This window comes from Protopterus annectens, chromosome 6.part0 (genome assembly GCF_019279795.1).
Source record: "Protopterus annectens isolate FY-2018-M chromosome 6.part0, PAN1.0, whole genome shotgun sequence".
Lineage (NCBI taxonomy): Eukaryota > Metazoa > Chordata > Ceratodontiformes > Protopteridae > Protopterus > Protopterus annectens.
This window is the reverse complement of record NC_056737.1, coordinates 914,640,398-914,662,587: the sequence shown is the minus strand read 5'-3', so window position 1 is coordinate 914,662,587 and position 22,190 is coordinate 914,640,398. Positions and strand designations below refer to the sequence as shown.

The window sequence follows — 22,190 nt, the reverse complement described above, 5'->3', positions numbered from 1 at the left end:
ATACCGGACTCTGAAAGGGTCTCAGTAGAAGCCTGCGAATCAGAAGTAGTGGGTATCAGGGGCTGCGAAAGTGCCTCACTGAGTACCAGCGAAGTGGCGACTGGCTTAGGAGAAGTGTCGTTGGCAGTTTTGGACCTCGGTGGCCTGTCTCTGTCTTTATCTTTGCATTTTTTCAGAATTCCGGTAGTCGGATGGTTAACCGATGACATTTCTGGATAATTAAACCGAGAACTGAAATATTTAGAGGCAAAAATATACTGACGACGGATAGTGCGTTGATTAAATAAAGCACAAAACCGACAGCAAGGTACGTCGTGGTCAGGGCCTAGGCAAGAAATTCAGTACGAATGAAAATCTTTATGAGCTATTTGCTTTCCACAAGTAATGCAATTATTAACTTTTACTGACATTGGTAAGGAGCAAGAAAAAGTTTCCCCAATGGGGTACTTAACTTTAGTTGAAGACTTTGGTTCTGAAACTCGAAAACTAAAATTTCAGGAGTCGGCTGACCAGCACTTGTGAACTGCTTCTACTTTGGGCACCGCACGGCAAGAAAGACTGATGTAATGGCACTGGCTGCATGTTGTATACCCCTGACGACCTGATGTCATGGAAGAAGGGACAGCAACTGACGCAGGACCCAAGACTTTATTAATCAGGCCAACTGAGGGCAACCTGCAAGCAGATTACCCAAATGTAATGACTGCAACAGTGAAACATGAAGAGCATCAGCCATGTTTGCAAATGATAATGAATTCTGTCATTCAGTGTCTGGATTAAGGTATTGAAAACTACCTTGACATCTAGGAATAAAGTTTGAGCTGAAATCAATTTGCTTTTCCTGTTCTAACTTACAGCTTTGGGTGATTGACCCAAAAAAGTATTAAATTAATTGGACAAGAAAACAAGAAAAATGTTTCATGCTTATAAAATGATATATAAAAAAATCAGTGTATACCGAGCTTAAATATTTCTGACTCTGGATGAGGCATGGGCCTCCTAAAATTGATTACATATATAGATCTGCAATACTGAAGCTGCTGCATATATGTCTGCTGACCTCATCATATCCAAACATAGTGAAAGTTTTAAAACATGAAGAGTAGTCTAAGATGACCTCTTTGCTTAGTCTAGCAGAAGCATTTCAGAATGAAGCAGGAATGTAAACCAAACCAGAAGAAGACAAAAAAATCAAATGACAAATGAATGTGCCAAAACAAGACTATAAGGAAAAGAATCAGATAAGGAAAAAAAAAGACTGTCCAAAAATACAGTGGCAAGTATTTAGATCTTCTTAACTACCTTGGGTTGACCAAGATTTGATGCAGGAATGGCTAAGGAGAGTTTAATGGAAACAAAAAGATGAAAGGCTAATAATCACAGCACAGGATACTGGGTAATGTTTACATCAGTTTACAAATTTTGCTGAAAATACTGGATAAACAGACAAAGAAACTTCTGTAAAATGGAACTGGATACAGTTGCATATATTGTTGCTGGGTACCTGGGTTTGATACACGCATGTCAGACGGCCATGTTTACTGAAAGGCATAATAATATATTAAGACTACTACACTGGGGAACATGCAAACACTACGATATAGAAGTAGCTGAGAAGCATTGGAAATGTGAACCACAAAGCATTATAGAGAATGGTGAAGTTTATATGAAATGGAATCAGTCATTTTCAGCAGTTCAAAAGATTGACGCAAGAAAACCAGATACAGCAGTCCATGAAAAAAGACAAAAGTAGCTTTGATCGTTGAAATTGCTACACCCAGTGATTACAGTATCCTATGTACGTGTGACACAAAGTCATAAAATACCAGGATTTGCAAGCAGAAATCAAAACAATGTGAAAGAATAATGCCCAGACTGTTCCAATGTAGCAGCAACAGATCTAATAAAATTAATTTACAGTTGTACTTAAATATGTTACCAGTTCATGTAACCATGTGTGAATTACAGAAGGAGGCAATTCTGGGCACATTTCAGGTGCTGGTTAACATCAAAGACTGAATCCAATCAATACTAATTCCATGAACTCTAATTGTATCTTGAATTAGGAATGGTGTCCATTATGTGATGATTGTAAGTTGTACATGTATCTCACTGTGTCTCTTGGAGTGATTATAGAGTAGTTAGTAGAATATACTCCAAACAAAAATACTGTAGCAGTGTTCCACAGGAAAGTTTATATTTTATTGGGCTTATTTTGTCAGCCGGCACTTCCTTGGATTCCAAAACATTTTCCATCTCACAGTAAGTGATTTTGCATGATGAGTAGCCATGGCAGGGTGTAGGTGATTCAGAGATACATAATCATGAGTGGGGAAGCCTGAAAAATTTGGCAGCTTGCATAACATGCCAGTGGTGGTATAAGGAAATGGCAACATGCAATATTATTAAAATGAGGGCACTCATGGATGCTAATAAGAGTAAATATTATGGCAGAGTGATTCAGAAAAATATACATTCCGTGACTGGAGGAGTCAAGTACAGAATTAATGACCACGGTAAAATCCTGGAGTTACAGGAAGTGAATTATGAACAACGGGATATAACTGCAGCTATCAGTTATGGTGTTGTCTATTTTTACCTTTGCTAATGTTACAAGCAGTGAAGGGTCACTGCAGACACCATTGTTGTGTGCATGTGTGGAGCAGGACTTTGTGGATATCTGAATGCATATGTCTGTTGAGACACAACCTCGGCAGATGTTGCAGCACTATGGTGAGGTCATACAGACAGGTCCAGGGCACCCACAGGAAATGTGTGTGTGCAGGCCATGCTCACACACATCCATGAGAATGCCTTTTATTGGGAAGATCACACCTCCATCCTGACAATAGCAAGTGTAAGGAATGTTCTGCGAATGTGAGTAGTGGTCCATGCCATGAAGTAACTCAGCCTGAGCATCCCACCCTTATGAATGTCCATGTCATGTGGTATTTCCCTTGACACTGGACGGCAAATGAGGAAGAAGTGGCACTATATGCCTGACCATGACCTCAACCTACAATGGCAGGCCTCATCACTAGAGATGGAGGGAGGACAGCTCTGGGAAGTACATTGGCAATGATGCCTCAGAACATATGGACAACTGCTTCATGTAAGCTCCCTATGTCACATGTCCATGATGCCACACACGTGGACTATGCACTCCCACATGCCACCACACACACTGCATAAAAAGCACCTACCATCTCAATAAGGACTTTGGTGCTGTTAGTCTTTGTCTGTATGATGGCCCTGCAAATATGTTGAACTGTAGATGTCATGACAGCTAACCCATGTGGGGTGTTACTACCCATGGCCTGCAACATCTACCCTTGACATCCATGTGCTCAGTGGAACCCATGACAAGCAAGAGGGATTGCACAGCAGGAGATGCATTCATTCTTGGGTAGATCTTGCTGTGACTTCCTATCTTTATGTGTCCTCCTGCGTGTCCATGGTTGATTCTGCATGCACAAAGTCTATGTGTCTCCACCTCCCAACAGGGATGAGGATGTGGTTACCACATTGTCAATGTCCAGTGATGACACTGTGCCCATGGTCATGACAGACTTTAGCAGCCATCACCAACAGAGCCTGACATGTCTCTGACATGAGGCAACAGTATATCCATGGCAGAGGAGCCTGGTAAAATGTCACCAGTAAAGTCACCATAGGAAAGTCCCCACAGCAAGTAAAACTTAATCATCAATAACCAAACCTCAGCAAATGAATGAATGAATACTATGGTATGTACTGGTAGGACAGAATACTGTATACCATACCTTCTGCTGTTAGCCTCTGAATCTGAAGCCTTGATGTTCCTGTGAAAAGATGTAATAACACTTTTTAGCTTTAATAAACCACACGTTTACCCAGTATGGAGATAGCTGATTCTGTCAAGACATACCCACTTAGAGGATCTCTAATGGATATGCTGAGAGGGTGGTCTAAGTCAGCACTTATTTCTAGGACTTCATTGTGGTCTATCAATGTGTCAGAATCTCCATGCAGAGAGCTGAGGAACTCTGACTCTGACAAAAGTGGCTCAGCTGACAAGCAGCCAACTATTGCACTTAGTTCCTGTAAAAGGTGGCAGCCTGAGTTTAAGTACCACCAAGTATGCTGGTGGCCCAGTGACTCAGTTGTTTATAATTCTTGCTCTGGCCACTGACTGCATTAAAGTCATTCACAACACCCTACCAGGCATGGTCACGAAAGTGCTGGTCAGATTTCTCATGGCTGATCATCTCTCACCCATGGAGAAAAGAAGGCCTACTGCAAGACTACATTTTCCAAGTGGAAAAACGTGCATTTCTTTTACTTGCCATGGTCAGACACCCTACTGTGAAAGGAAAATAGAAAATTATGTGAGGACAACTGCATCACTACCTGATATACAGACTCCTTAATACAAATTATGGGGTGCCTGCCTGGTAGTTTCTATTCTTTGTGCTATTAAACTTACCTGTGGTAGGCATACCGCAATTGCATTAAGCAAGTTTATGAATCACAGGGGCTATCTCGGTGAGAAAAATAAAAGATTTAAAATACTTCAGTGTGTGTTTATAGTGTATTCATCTTGGACATAAATACATAGTTGCTGTTATTTATAGGATTACCTGTGAGGTTAGAAGTAATACCGTTTCACTCTGTAAAATTTGTAAAGACAAGTGAAAACTCGGTGAGCAAAATAAAAGATTTAAAATACTTCAGTGTGTGTTTATAGTGTATTCATCTTGGACATAAATACATAGTTGCTGTTATTTATAGGATTACCTGTGAGGTTAGAAGTAATACCGTTTCACTCTGTAAAATTTGTAAAGACAAGTGAAAACAAGGCTTTTTATTGAAACCTGGTTAACAGCGACGACTATATTGGAAACTTTGCTTTGTTCCTACAGCATAGAGAGGGAACACTCTGTTGAGAAAGCATGCTGTCAGGTACAACCTTGAAGAATATAAAGTACATTACACACAAATTAGTTATTGCACAACAGAGTCATAATATAAAATTGCAATCAGCTGTAAAAACAGTGGATGTAGGCTATCATTAATGAAGGGGTCCTTACCACAAGCATGGGACCCAAAAAAATGCAGCCTCAATTACCCAAAAAATAACCAGATACTCAAACAATAAAATGTTAAATACTCAGAATTCATTGTTGTACCCTTACAGCAATTCTGTAGGGGGCAAATTCCAAATATCCCCAACATACACACTCACACTCTGATATGGGGGTTATGTTCTTCTAACTCATGCAATTTATACACCCTCTGACATGGGGGGGGCACTGGTCACTAACACCGCTGTTTTATATATGCATCTATCTATCTATATCTATATATATATATATATATATATATATATATATATATATATATATATATATATATATATATATATATATATATATGTGTATATATATATATATATATATATATATTCACATGGTTGAGACTATATGATCGACATTTGAAATGTCGACCATGGGGAGCCGGCATCTCCGTACAGTGCGGAATGGAAAGATTTCCATTTCTACAGTGTAGTGTGATCTCGGAGTTGGTATATTAAAGTTACGGGGGTGTGGGGGGCATAGCCCCCCATGGGGGAGTGCAGGTGGGCAGAGCTCCCCTGCTAGCATCGTTAAAGTTAGTTTTTTTTTTCTTTTTTTTTTTGTCTGCTTGTATGTTCGACATTTCAAATGTTGATCATATGGTCTTTGCCATATGGGTTTCGACATTATGAAATGTCGATCATATCAAGTAGACCCATATATATATATATATATATATATATATATATATATATATATATATATATATATATATATATATATATAAATATATATAACTCCAAGATAACACCACCTCGAAGTATAGGTTCCATAGTGTAGACATTCCATTCACATTTTTAGCACTGTTATTGTGTGGATTACATTTATGACCTTTACAATTTCATAAGACTGTCTTATTGAAGTGCATTTAGTATGTTTGCCTTCTTTGTCCTTTTGTCACAAATCATTGATTTAGGTCATACATATGCTATATATGGGAGTCATGGGATAGTGCCTGGGCTGCCTGTTGAAACATTGTATATATTTATATGTTAAAGAATGTGCAACCTGTACATCAGCACCATGATTAGAGAAAGAATGTTCTCCAACAGGGTGTTAATCTGCAGATAATGCCCGCTGAAAAATTAATCTGCCAGTTCACGTCAGCGTATTAAACTGCCTTTGAAACCAGACTAAACCTAAAAGCTAAGGGCCACCATTATTTTACACTTGCAAAAGTGCTTCTGCTGTTTAGTGAGTGCAATAGAAAAGTGTGTGTATTTATTGTGTATGTGCATATGTGCATGAATGTGAGAGTGACTGAGATATTATTTTACATTCTTTAAGCAGTGCTTTTGTTGTTTAGCAAGTATAGAAATAAAAGAAACTTAAAAAAGAAAGAATAGTATGTGTATGTGTGTTTATTTTTCTGTTTGAATGCATACGTGTATGAGTGTTTGCGTGCATCAAAGTGGAAGTGTGTATATGTGTATGTGTGTGTGTTCATGTGTGTGTGTGTGTGTGTGTGTGTGTGTGTGTGTGTGTGTGTGTGTGTGTGTGTGTGTGTGAAATAGTGAAATCAATTGACCAGTGGCAGCCGCATTTAAGAGACTTCCATGCTTCTCATCCTCTACGCTCAAGAAAACTGGATAAAGGCTAAAATAAAGGGGAAACAAAGGCTCAGAAATAGGAACAAATTTTAAATATTGCTCTTATAAAATTAGAAAGTTGCTTGAATAACAGGATTTGAGTTCGCATGCATTTTTTAAGGAAATAAAGTCTGAAACTCAAGTGCAGCAATTGCCTCATGTACACAGACAACCCTCTCCTCCTACCACCCAGCACTACGACCTGTGACCTATGCACTTATATAGCCAAACTGGAAGCAAAGCTCTCTTCACCGAAGACTGGACTAGACAGTCAAGAGGAGAAGGTAAACACTTGCACCGCACCACACTCATCACATAGTCCCTCAAAACCTACACCACAAAAACACACACACAGAAGCAGAAAACACACACCTACATTCGCGGAGGCTCTCAGTAAAATTCTGTCCAAACAACTGAGACCTCCAAAGCAGAAATGCAAGCAACCTCCACCCCCCAACAGAACCCAAATGATACATAGCCTACATACTCAGTGTGCCACTCAACTACAGCCCATAATGCATAATGTACCCAACACTCTAGTCATAGGTGACTCTATAGTCAGGCACACTGATGTTCCACTCACCAGGATAAACAAGGAGAAAGTTACTGTCAGCTGCCTGTCAGGTGCCAGGATCTGCCACATAATGCACGCACTCAGGTCACTCCACAACAAGTACAAATATGACTCTGTCATTGTCCATGTTGGTGTGAATGACCTGAGATGTACCTCTCTGGACTACATGAAAAGAGACATGGAGGAGCTCTCCGATCTTGTAGCCCAGGCAGGTATGACCCTAGCCCTAATTAGTATCTTGCCATCACCCAGAATGATACCACAGTACAAGGACAAAATGATTGACTTTAACAATTGGCTAAGCTTCTGGTGTCATTCTAAGGGAATCCAGTATCTGTCTGCCTGGGATGACATGATCGACAGACCACGCTGCTTTACCAGAGATGGCCTGCACCTGTCGCCCTTGGGATTCCGGATACTGGCTAAGGCTCTTGCCACCCCTATAGTGCCTTTTTTAGGCAAGTTTCAAATGACAAATTCACCGCCATAACAGGTACAAGCAGGCAAAATCTGAGGGTAATGCTACTCAATGCTAGAAGTCTAAACCTCAAAATGCACTCACTCGAAGCATTCCTTAAAATGGAGAACATCGACATCTGTACAGTGACAGAGACCTGGTTCAAAGCTCCAGAGAGCACCCCTGCATTACCAGGCTATAATTCATACCACACCTTTTGGCTGCCAAATGCAGACCGAAGCACTAAAGTTGGAGACGTGTCCATATTCATTAAGGATATCCACACCTCCAAGCTAGTTGCTCAGCATAATGCATCCGAAATTATCCAAGTTCAACTAACTCAGGGCAAAACCGCAATCCAGATTGTAGCTTGCTACAGACCCCCCCACCATGCCCCAGGATTCCCACTCCTCTTTTTTTGATACACTGGAAAATATTAAGGTACAACCCAACACCCTAATAATGGGTAATTTCAACTACCCCACCATTAACTGGGAAAAACTACTCGTGTACCAACTCTTTTGCTCAGCATTTTCTGGAAATCATCAATTCCAACGCCTTAGATCAACTTATCCACACCCTCACCAGGGGCAGCAATATCCTAGACCTGGTCATCCCCAACATGGGCGTCCGGTGTTCCACACCAGAGGTCAGCTCCTCGTTGGTCAGATCCAACCACAAGCTAATCACCCTAGACATCCACATCCCACTCCCAACTCCCATTAGGAAAACAACCATAAATAATTTCTCCAAAGCCAACTTCACGCTTCTTAAGACAGAAGTGGCAAACTTCACAACACCCATGCGGATGGACAATAGAGGTACAACTGTTGAATCCTACACAAATGCACTTTATAAGCACGTACATGAGTGCATGGATCATACTATCCCTAACAGAACCAAGATGCTATCCTCCAAAAAAAGGAGGCCAATCTAGTGGTCTTCTGCCATAAACAAACTCTGCAAAAGAAGAAAGAAACTGTTGCAAAAAAGAGTAAAATCCCACAATTGGAGAAACTCCCTGGTCAGCCTCAGTAAGAAGCTGAGATCCCTCATAAAATTCTCCAAAGCTAGTTATGAAAACAAAATCACCATGGATTCTAAAGACAACCACAAAGCATTATATAGGTATGTCAAGAATCTCGATGGCAACACTCAGATCAGCTCTGAGTTACAACACAATGACACCAAATATACAGAACCAACTTATATTGCCAACATCCTGGCAGATAGGTTCAGTGCTAACTTTACCCCCCTCTCACCTCCTAAAGGGCCCATCTTTATACTGGAAGAATGCAAAGTTCTTGTAATTATGGCTGCACAGGTAAAAACCTCACTCTCCAAAGCGAAGAACACAGCATCCATGGGACCTGACAACATCCCAGGCTGCCTTCTACATGAACTACAGAATAAACTGGCACCCCACCTAAGTACCATGTTCAATCATAGTCTCACCTCAGGCTTTGCGCCCATTGAATGGTGCACTGCGACGATTATCCCACTCCACAAAGGGGGGCCACAACAGATCCTGGGAGATACCGCCCCATTAGCCTGACGAGCCTGCTCTGCAAGGCCATGGAACACATCATCATGGAACTCATAAACAAAGACATTGGAAATCTCTAAACTCAGGACCCCACACAGTTCAGGTTTGTAAAGGCAGATCATGTCTCCTAAACCAGATAGACTTCTTTGAAGCAGTCACCAAAGCCATAGATGAGGGTAAGGTGGTTCACACAGCCTATCTAGATCTCGCCAAGGCATTCAACACCATCCCCTAATCTGGAATAATAGATAAACTCACTAAACTAGGTATAAATCCCTATGTCATAAGATGGGTTGCCAACTGGCTTACTGACAGAACCCACACTGTGAAAGAAGCAGACTCCAAATCCGACTTCAGACAAGTGGCAAGTGAAGTACCACAGGGTTCAGTCCTGGATCCTCTCCTGTTTGGTATCTACTTCTCTGAAGTATAGGCTAACACAGAAGGTGTTTGGCTAACTAAATTCACAGATGACTGCAAACTAGGAGCCATAATTGAAACTCCTAACGATGTGGACATCCTACAAAAGGGCCTCACTGAGACAGATGCCTGGTGTCAAAGTCATGGTCTCAACCTCAATGCCAAAAAGTGCATTGTCATCCCCTTTGGTAAAAATTCTGTACCCATGAACTACCACATAGGTGGTAGTCTACTTAACACCAAAAGTGTGATAAGAGACCTTGGGACACAGGTGGACAGTAGTCCCTTCTTTGATAATCACATCGCCACAGTGGTCAGGAAATTCTTCTACATGGCACACCTCATTACAAAACGTTTCTCAACCAGAAAAAAAGAGGTCATTCTTCCCCTCTACTCATCACTCATTAGACCCATTATAGAGTACAACACCCCTTTTGGTATGTACCTTACAAGACATCTACAACAACTGGAAACGTCGCAGAAATACCTCACAAACAGGATTACCAGCCTCAAACAGAAGCCTTATGCAGACAGTCTAAAAAAACTCCAGCTTTACTCCGTCGCATATCTCCTACTCAGAGACGATCTCTGCCTAACATGCAAAGCTATGTCAAACCCATAGCTGCTGGACATGCTCCAGTAAAAGAAATCCCAATCCCACTGAGCTACATGCCTAGGGACCTAATCCTTGTCACCACAATAAACAGAACATGCTGAAGGGATATATTCCTGTCACAGAGACTTCCCATACTCTGGAACAGACTACCTATTTATGTCAAACAGAGCTCCTCATTAGCACTCTTCAAGAAAAATCTTGATGATTGGATGGGTAATAAGAAATTCACCCCGGAGATCACTTCTGTGGTTCTGCTTGACAGGGGCACAGGAAAATAATTTTCTTGGGTGGTGAAAGCCAGGGTACCTTTTTGGCTAGGCTTGTATAGGCCCTAGGGCCAATAGCCTAGTACCTACCTATGAACATATGAACTTACATATGTCATTATTTAGTGACTTTAATCCCCAATAGTTGGCAACAAACTACACATTTTAGGAGTAAGGGACCAAAAAATGAAGTAAATATCGGGATATTTTTTGAAAATGTTATATTTTAAATGTAAAAAACTTCCTCCAACACCATTGACATATTCTACAGCAAGTTTGAAACATTAGGAAGAGGAACTATTTAACATCAAAAATATAAAAAAATAATAATAAAAACAGTAAAACACAGCAATTTTACAGACAGACCATTCTCTAAGCACAATAATGTTTCCAGGGTGGGTGTTACTGTGTAAATAATGCCCTTCCAATGGTGTAGAGGCCTTCCACCTGTGGGTTTGGGCCTCATAACGTCCCTGTTGTTGTTGTGTCTTTCAGCTTTTCCTGGTTAGGGGTCGCTACAGCAGAACTCTGGTCTGCTAATGATTGGCAGTAGATTTTTACATGCTGAGTTGCCGGCCCTGACGCACAATCTTCAACGAAGGTACGCCCATTCACGCATGTGTCCACACAGAAGACGCTCTAGCTGAAAATCGAACAGGACAACATCTTACTGTGAGGCAACAATGCTACCACAGCACCACCACCGCAGTGGCCTCATAACGTCCCTGGGTGGGCATTATTTACACAATAACACATACCCTGTTGGGTATTATTGCTTGCATGTCCATCTGTGTACACATCCATGTGAATCACAAGCTGCTGTAGTCTCAGCTAGGCTGCTAATTGTGAGTAAACAAAACATAAATATCAGACTAACTATCTCTAGACCAAGCAAATCACCTAGACACTTCCTTTACTCCTACTCTGTCACCAAAGACTGGAATTCCCTCCCTACTTCCATTAGAACAGCTACCTTAAACATAAAAATATTTCTATCGTATCTCCTTTAGTGTCCCTATAAACATTCTTTTTTTTTCATAATTCCCTTAAGTATCCTTAAGCTTTAATATATTCACATAAAACCTCAGCCTTGTGCTTTGTACTTCAATGAAAGCTTTATATCACAACCTTCACCTGTCTGTAATATATACTTACGGCCATCCTAGATAACATTTGGTTATTGTTTCACTGCATTCAACATAACTCTCTTCTCAAAATAGTTTGCCCTCATGTCTATCTTCATTAGTGAGTTCATGTTAAAAACACGAATGTTTACTTACACCAACACCTAAATGCCGACACATATTCCACGAACCGCAAATGCACTGAATGCCCTAAACAGCGAAATTCAAAAACTCGAAATGTCATACTTGTACCATCCCACCGCCCGCTACATACTACCTACACAAACAAACTAAATAAACCACATACATACACTTACCAAAACCCTACTTCTAACCCTAAACTAAACCCTACTTCTAACTCCACACTAAATCTTGCATATACTACCATGTATGCACTTAACTTAACCCGCATCTAATCCTAAGGTCCGTAACTATCGCGCACTTACCTTAAAAAGCTATACCCAAACAAACTAAATAATCCACACACATACACTTAATAAAACCCTACTTCTAACCCTACACTAAATCTAACATACATTACCATCTATGCACTTACCTTAACCTGCACCCTAACCCTAAGGTCTGTAACTATCGCACACTTACCATAGGGAGCTAGACTGCAGAAGGGCCAACCATGACAATTCGATATTTTGGATTTCGCGCTTCAGGATGATCCATGTTTTCGCAGTTTGATGAAGACGTGTCGGCATATAGGTGTTTGGGTAAGTAAACATTTGTGCTTTTAATATGTACCCTCATTAGTATATCGGAAACTAAACAATCTTAAATTCTCATGTCAACAACTTATTTCATTCTATCATACCTAGCATGTTGCCTCTCAATTATGTAAATATTTGACTCTATGTATCCAGTTTATCTGTAATTTTGTAAATATTTGACTCTGTGTATTAGCATTCCAAATGTAATTTTGTATTTACTGTAACAAATGTAAATTCTCTATAAATTACAATGTGAAATGTGATCTATACCTGGGTTTTTTTTTCCCCAGGCCTCTGTTGAAAATGGATACATACCCAGGCAGACTATCCCAGTATACAAATGTTAATAAAATAAAATAATTAAATAAAAGAATGAAATAAATGAAGAATGACTTCAGAACGTTCATATAATTCTGTTATTAATATTACTAACTGAACATTTCTGTAGGTTTATTTTTTTCCATCACATGGTAGGTGTGTTGGAAAAATAAATAAAGCAGTAAATGGACTTGCTTTTGAAGAGCGTGATAATTATTTTATCTCATAGACAATCAAACTATTTCTGCTTGCGTTACAATTTCAGTACAGTAGACTGACCGTACTAATGCAAGAAAATGGTCAAGGGTTAAGCATGTAAACAATTCCTTCATACTTAATATTATGAAAGCTGACACCTCTTGTTACTGTATTTCAAAACTGATCTTAAGAAATTAAAAGTATGAAATAAATGTATCTTGATCTTGTATGGCCATGCTCACCGTTTTAGTATTTCTGGATGTCTTGTTAATTCCATAACTGTAAAGGACAGCTGGTTGGCTGTTGTTTCTTGACCTAATTGAAGAAATGTAGATTAATCATTCATAGCATTGAACAGAGACAGCAATACAAATCTAGCTCTGTCATTAGCTCTGCTTTGATTTATTTTCATCCGAAAGTAAATGATTAGTATTTCTTTTCACCTAGACAATTACATTTAATAAAATGCAGATGTAGCACACATTTTAGAAAAAAAAAAATATTTGTGCTCTGGCTTTACAATGATTTGACAAAACATTTTTGCCTTAGGGAATGGTTAGAATATTATACAGGATTGTGGAGATGGTATGGATTAGTATTATGGAGTGACACCACACACACACACACACACACACACACACACACACACACACACACACACATGCACACACTGTTTTTAAATTACTTGCATGCAGCCATGACTAAAGAGCACACAGTAATGCAATCTAATGTCCTGTAAAACACATGATCAAAGAAACAACTGACAGGAAACTGTTAATGTAAATACATTTAAATTATTATGTTCTACTAGATGGGACAGGCAGATATTGTAACATAAACAGCTGAAGACTGTGTCCCGTCCATCAATAAACATTGTCACAGTGTAAAATTAGAAAAAAGGTTTATTTAAATAAAGCGCTTTTCGTCCCACACAATTGTGGGACTTCTTAAGATATAAACAACTTGCAGACCACTGCAATAAATATCTTGCACTCGTAATCACTGGTGCACATTTAGCCATGCTGATAGGCTAACAACAGCATTAATTATCTACACAAGTAATAAAGGGAATAAAAAAAATGGAAATAAAAAATATTATGCGGTTGTATGTACATACATGCATCTTCTTCTTTTGGCTTTTGCCAGTTAGGGGTTGCCACAGCAGATCACCTGTCCGCTCATGATTGGCAGTGGAGTTTTACGGGGTCGAGTTGCCAGCCCGGCACCCAACCTTCCATGGAAGGCACACACACATACATACACGCACTCAGGCCTAGTGCCAATTTAGAGTGTCCAATCCACCTACTTTGGGAAGTGGGAGGAAACCCACGTGACCACAGGGAGGACATGCAGACTCTGCACAGAAGGCACCCCAGCTGAGGATCAAACCAGAAAGCCTCTTGCTGTGAGATGACACCACTAACTGCTGCACCACCGTGGCTGCCCACGTACATACATACATCAATTTCTACAAAAATGAAATCTAAAATGCTATATATGTAACTAAGTAATCATGTTACATTTTAAAAATTATTAAAACTGTTTATGTATGTGGATATACAGTACTGGTTACATCAAATAGATATTAAAATATATATATATATATATATATGTATATTGATGTTGTACAGTCATCTATGCATACACACCCAAGATTCTACAAGATAAAGTAAAACCTAAAATACTGTGTCTACAGTCAGGTGTTAAAACTGTTTGTGTGTATGAATATACAATACTAGTTGCTTCAAATAGAATTCAATATATATTTTTACCCTGGTGCATATACTTTATGTAGCCTTAGTGTATATCTACTCATAAAACTACTCATAAAACAATTTACCTAGTTAAACTCTTCAACTACAAAATGCAATAAATAGAGCATATTTTGTTTAGCTCTGGGAATGAAAATGCACTAGTACGTAACTGCCAATAAAGTTCTAAAACTTCCAGACGTAAAGTAACCAGTACTGTATATCCACATACATAAACAGTTTTAATAATTTTTAAAATTTAACATGATTCAGATTCATGAAGAACCAGAATTCAGACAGTGCAGATCAATAGTGCATGGTAGAGGTCTGCCAAGGAACGTGCCATGCAGCACTTAATAAACAAATAAATTAATTAATTAACAGACTGCTCTGTTGTTATAGTTTTGTAACTCTCAACCAAGACATCAACTGCACAGATTTTTTGCTTCATATTTTTGGTCTGTTCCACATAAAATTTGAGTTTTTCCATATTTTTGTGGTAAATCAGTGAGAACTGAATTCACTAAATAATAACAGGTATTTGAGTTTCAGAGTTTGTGGTTAACACAATACCTTCTATTATAGCAACTTTTGAAGTTTACATTAGCAATATTTAAAACTGTCCCTATTTCTGGTGCTTTGCCACCCATTATTTTTGGCTTTTTCCAGATTTATTGTGCTAAGAGGTTGACAGCTATGAACTAAGACCTGCTGTGAGACAATTAAGCGTGCTGTAGGACTAACAGCACACAATTCCCACTCCCACAAATGCCCTGTCTATGCAGCATTGCACAGTCACATAAGGAACACCTACACCATTGTTCCTGTCTATATGCCATCTATATGCCATCCCTGCATACAAACAGTGGATTATACATAGTCCCATTGCCTTCTTATTATTAATTCTTTGTCACACACTTCCCGGTAATAATGCCATAATCCTCCCCTTTGCTCTTTGGTCTCCAAAACTAGTTATAAAATCATATCCCCACACGTACATATGCAATGGATTCCAGCAAGAGTCCTTTGATATGATTGTTTGAACTGATGTTAAAGTCTTTGCTCTCTTATAAATTATAAAGTTGCTTGATTAACTTACATCACTTAAACATGTTTGTGTGTCTCTGTGCTTTGTTTGGTCTGGTTCTATACAGCTGAGTAAATGCTAGCTTAAAATTTATAACCTAATCTATGATGATTAAGTATAATCAATAGTACAAGAATCTTTTTTATTTTATATTATTATTATTTTTGATAAAGGAATCCTTTGAGAGGAAATAATAGCACAGCACTAATATATCATTGATATATAAGGTGGTTACTTACTGAGAAATATGTATCCATATATGAAGTTACCTTCTCCTTTTCCCACTGAGTCCCTGTCTCTCTGCCCCAATTTATCTTTTTCTGTTCATTACAGAATGAAGTAACATCTGTATAAAATTCTTTGCATCGTGACTAACATTAACTATGAAGTCAAATGACCAGCTATCTTCAGCTATTGCTTCACGTTATGCCTATGCAGTGTGAGAATACATCCCAAAGTACTAGCCTGTGCTGTTGCTAAGCACATGTGATGAAGAGGGAGCTTTGTAGTTTATCAAATGCAATGTTTCACAAATGGTGAGACCAGTTTCCTGGAAAACCCAGGCTTATTTCACTGGAGGCCCAAGTGAGTTGGAAAATGTTATGTAGTCAAAGTATATCAATTCACTACTAACCTCATAAGAAATCAAACTAAATGCATATACTTGACTAGAATGTAGTAGAAGAGAATATTCACTAAACTAAAAAAAATGCTTTACATCATAATCAAACAAACAATCCAAACAAATTGAACAAAAAACACTGAGAAGCTGCAAAATTAAATTACCAATGACCTTTTGTTCCCTACCACTGAAAATTAATTTTATCAAATTTTCAACATGGTCAACAGTAAACGTGCCAGAATAAGGAAGCGAAAAGAGAAAAAATGAGACATGGCAGAGAGGACTATAAAAGAAAACACTATTCCCCAGTTTAATAGGTTTCCAAATCAACAAGCCAGTGTCAACTGATGAACTACCTTAGGGGGGAGACAATGTATAACGAAGAGGGTGATGAAGAGTAGCCCAGAAGCACCAGACTAAACCTGCATTCATCAAGGAGTGGGGGGGGGGTGATGCCTGAGATAACAATAGTTATTACCCCAGGAAATCATATTCAAAATACAACAGGGTGAGATGCAGTGGCAAGAACAGGAATCAGAGATACTGAACATTTCAACAAGAACAACAAATATGATGGTGGTAAATACTGAAAATGCATCAGGTAACATCAATGAAATCAATGGCTTGAGAATTTATAACTAAAAATCATTTGAACATTGACAATAATTTTGTTTACTTTTAAGAGGTTTTATTTCTGTTCATTTATGTGGGCTACATCTAGTGGACACATTAGTGCAGTTAAAACTCTACACAAGGAAGATGAATTTAAAATTGTATTTTGGAGGTGATAATCATCGTGATATGAGGATTTTAAAGAGATTAAGCACATTTAATCTTCCTCCTACACCTCCAATATCTATATATGACTGATTATATGAAACAAGCATCAGATGGTTGCATGCAAACAATAAGAAGCATTTTTTTTTATTTTAACAGATAATGAAAGGAGATGGACACATTCAGATCATGAAACTAGACAAGGGGGTAGCACTTACCTCTCAACCTCTTAGAGCAAGAAATCTGGACAAAGCCATCAAAAATGGGGACAAAGGACCAAAAATAGAGACTCTTTTTAAATATTGCTCTTACAAACTTAGAAAATTGATAGACTGACAGATTGTGCATAAACATGAATTTTCTGAAAGGTATGGAGTCTGAAACTCAAATATCTGTTATTATATTTTTACTTAAACCCTCAGTGATTTGCTAATTACTTGCCAGAAAACCACAATTTTATGAGAAGCAGACCAAAAATATGAGGCAAAAATCTAGACATTTTACGAAAAACTGTACAGTTGAGAAGTATGGTGCCGAGAAGGGGTGGTGTTGATGAACAATCTTGACTATTTGTATTGCAGTAGTTATTTTAAATTGACCTCCAGAAATTAAATTAATTTTGCTTTTAGTAAAATTGACTCCTGGTTGAACAAAGTGGTATATGAATTTGAATTGTCTCCTGATTTGGTCGTTTCTCATCGTTGACCAACCAGTCATACCAAACATTTTTGGAATCCCCAAAAAACACATAAGGACCAGAATGATCCACACTTGGGTCCAATAGTGGCTTCTGCAGGATCAAAATCTGAGCCTTTTGCTTTGTTGACTAATAGCAAATTAAAAAAAAAATTAAGGACAAATAACACGTGTTAAGAGATTCATGGGATTTTTTTACTGAAATTGTGTGGTACTACATACTCTGAGAACTGTATATTGTTAACATAGATGTAAAGGACCTGTTTTTAGTAATACTCTATGTGGTTGTAATGGATTGATTTTATTAAGTTATCAGTAGTGATGTGCTTCTTTCAAGTAAGGACATTTTGATTATTCATGAGTGCATGGATCCAGTGTTAAAAAACAATTATGTGTATTTTAAAAGTAAATACTTACAACAAGCACAACGGGTGGCTATGGGCTCCTCCTGTGCCCCTGTGTTTACTAACATTGTAACGTGGTACTGGGAAAAGTACTTTGTGTTGGGCAGTGAATTTCTAGCCCAATATCTAAGATTTTTGGATGATAAATACAAGTGGAAAGACAATGCACTATGAACAGGAATTAGCACTTTCTTTTTCTTTATTCAAGAGATTAACAGAACTTCATCAGAAATAAAACTTTTACACCCCAAGCTGAATTTAAAATGACTGCTCACAAATCAAGTGATTCTAGAGCCAATGATAAGAAGCAATAGTTCAATTCATAAATATTAATGCCAAATCGAATATCAAATCCATTTAAAAAGGTTGTAAACATTTTTGTGTAAAACCTTTTTTTTTTTTTTAGAAAAAATAGAATTACTCCAAGTTTTATAAAAACAACAATAAATAATTAGACAGACCATGTAAAAGCAAAGTTCTCTAAAAAACGTACAACCTCTGTGCTAAAAAGAAACATTTTAAATGTATTTGCTCATTCAATCCTGGTTTTATATCAGATTGTAATTGCAATTGCCACTCAGATTCACAGCACTCCAGTAATACATTGTGACTACCAATTAAATTATTTAAATCCACTTTGTCATTCACAAAAATACTACATTTTCTAAAGTCTTTACAAGTAGTGGTTGGTTAACCAAAGCATTAATAGAAAATCCTTTTTAGGGATGGCCAATGTGTGCTTGTACACTTTCTTGTTTACCTTATGTAAAGTTTTGCCAATATAATACCCAGGACAAGTTTCACAACAGGCAATGTATACAACCCCCTCAGACTCAGAGCTAAATCTTTCTTTTGCTACTATAGTCTTGTCAATGGCTACAATGTGAATAATAGATCAGTTGGTCATAAAGCGGCATCTGCCACATTTAAATGTGTCAGTGCCATTCTCATTTAACTTATTCAAGCACTTAGCTCTTTCAACTAGAGATTTTACATTTTTGGAATGTATTTTATTATGTGGACAGTTTCTTCTGCCAAGTATAATGATTTTTTTTAGATACATTAATAATAATGCAGACTTTCTTAGTTTTACATGTGAGAAGAGTAAAAACAACATTAGTTGTTTAAATATCAAGGTTTTGAAAAACAAACCATGCAGTAGATGGGAATCAACCATCTTTAGAAAGCCAGCTTTTTCCAGTGGTTTCCTACATTACTCAAGTAAATACCCTTTGTGGCAGAATAAAGAATTTGGTAAAAGGGCAAATGGTAAGGATACCCAGTTTTTGTTAGAGTTGGACAAGCTTAAGATATTACTTTTGGAACGGGGTTACCCTACCAAATTAATGAATAACATAGCCATTGAAGTGGTTTCAAGAAAAGCAGGCACTTACAAACCAGTTTTAGACTACTCAGGGTCTTTTAAGTTTGGGGTATTAAACAACAGAAGAAACAACCAGTGATCTAATGCCTTGATCCACACATTTAACCAGAGTGTTGGTAAGATGAAGAAGATTTTTTTTTTTGTCAAAATTAGTCAGGATGTTTGAGCCTACTAGCCTAACTCAAAAATTAGGCAAAACCCCTATTTTTGTCTTTAAATGCAGAGTTATTGGAAAAAGGGACCAGTCACTTGGTAGCAAACACTGCCAAAATGTGGATGCACAAGTCTGTGGCCTGCTTGCAATGTAGGATTATTTATGAAAGTATAAACATCACCACCTCTTCTTATTCAAAAACTTTATTTTGCAAGTATAGATACAACTGTAAAACAAGGTTAGCTTATCTTGCATCTTGCCTTACATGCCTTGTGTTTTAAGTAGGAGAACTAGGATTTATAAACACACCTATATAATAAAAAGGGGGAGATGAAAAAATATGCCCTAAGTAAACATTCAAAGGTGTGTACTATCTTTCAAAGTAAACAGTGCAGATTTCTGAGAGGAGTGGAAGATGGGAGAAAGGCTGGAATACTGTGAATTCCATTGGCAGTTGTTATTAAATGCCTCTCAGACCCTAGTGTTAAATTCATATATTTCTGTTAACAGTGCCCTATAATTAAAGACAATAAACCTGTAACTTACAGTCTACAATTGACTACTTATGATTTGTTTTACTGTGGTTGTACTTCAGTCACAATAACTTTTTTTATATATTGTATTTTAACAAGTGCTGATATTTTAACATTTTTCTAAGGTAACTGTCTCTTTAAGAAAGGCGTGGAGAGGTTTTCATTTGTAATGTGATTACACTGATTATTTAAACCAAAATGGAGTCAGTGCATTTAGTTCTGATAAAGTTTTTAACACAGTAGAATGAGAGCACTTAACTCTTCTGATTTATTTATTTCTTTGCAATAAATTTCCACTCCATACAAGCTCAAATTGCTTCTTGCAAGACAAAACCACAGCATTTTTTTTATTGAAATTTGGATGGAATACTCACTAAACTTACTACGCCAAATCTTTATTATTTTAAGTACACATTGGAGGTGATCTGTATCTGATTAGTGCACGGGTTGTTCATTAATGTATTTAATTTATATATATGGGCTTATTACAGGTGCTTCTGTGCTAGTAGTTCACATTATATATGCTCACTGCCACTTGCATGAAAAAGCAAATGCTCTAACTCCCACCACCTTATACACCTGGTCCCACAAAGCCCTCTAAACACCTGATCAAGCATAGTCTTACCAGAACCTAAACTCTAAAACTCCCACCTACCTCTAAACATAGCAAGTCCCTAAACCTAAAACCCCACTCCCTGCTCCCTAAACCTAAAAATTCCCAATCACACCCTAAACCAATTTACTCCATAAACCTAAAATCCCTTTCCTGCTCCCCAACCCTAAATGCTGTTCTCATTCCCTAAACCCAACCCCCCTTCCAGCTACCTAAACCCAAAGACCCCTTCTAATTGCTAACTAAATCAACCTGCACTCCCACGCTATAGCAGCTGCACTATCCTTGTTCAAGTTCACTGCACTTCTTCTCCCTGGCTTCCACTCCTCAGTTGAATATAGTATTCAACTTTAAACATGCGTAGGCAGCCATAAAAACTAACAGCTGCTCGAGTCCCTGGCAACAAGGGCATGGAATTTGAGCAGCTAAAACTAGAGTTGCTGTATTCTACCCCTATATATATATATATATATATATATATATATAGATATAGATATAGATATAGATATGTATGTATACACACACACACACACACACACACACACACACACACACACATATATATATTCCAGCTTACTCTAATATGACTAAACTGCATTTGACTGAAAACATACAACTGAAAACCATTCGACCGTATCTCATTTCAATGAATCAGACATTTGTAAAACTGCATATGAATTATATGATGATCTCATTAATGAAGATGTGATCTGCTAGGGAAGTGAGTCTAGAAGATTATGTGTGGATTGGCAATGCCCTTGTCATGTCACACCACTCAAATTTATAGATGTTTGTGTTTGTGCACCAATGCTGATTTACTGTGCATCGTGTTATTTCTTTTCCCCATGACTGTGCAACCATGAAGATAGTATACTTAGTTATGGGGAGTGTGGGAGATGCATGGTGACTTCCCCTCCTTCAAAAACATTTTATGGTTAATTTTATGTCGATTTTTTTATTTATGATTCAGTGAAATGACTTTTAATTTCTGTCATGTGCATTTCCAGTCAAATGTATGCAATATTGTGACTTTCAGTCAAATGCAGCTTGATTGTTTTATGTTAAACCATATATTACTTGTATTTGTTTACTGGAAAAGTCTGAGCAGCAAATATTCAAGTAGAGGTCCAAGAAGAAAACTTCAATACAATACTACAAAGCTTGAACACAATTGTTTGATGCTATTGGTAAATATTCGAATAAAGTTCTATGAACAGTAACCCTATGT

At 37.9% G+C, this 22,190-nt stretch overlaps 1 protein-coding gene across 1 annotated transcript in view; it reads right to left on the bottom strand.

The window, feature by feature from the left end:
- Nucleotides 1-22,190, bottom strand: part of LOC122804603 (cholesterol 24-hydroxylase-like) — a 515,734-nt gene that overhangs the window by 118,316 nt on the left and 375,228 nt on the right. The window contains exon 10 of the mRNA XM_044074565.1: nt 13,184-13,256. Within this exon, the coding sequence (XP_043930500.1) occupies nt 13,184-13,256 (73 nt within the window). The remainder of the gene's footprint in view (nt 1-13,183; nt 13,257-22,190) is intronic.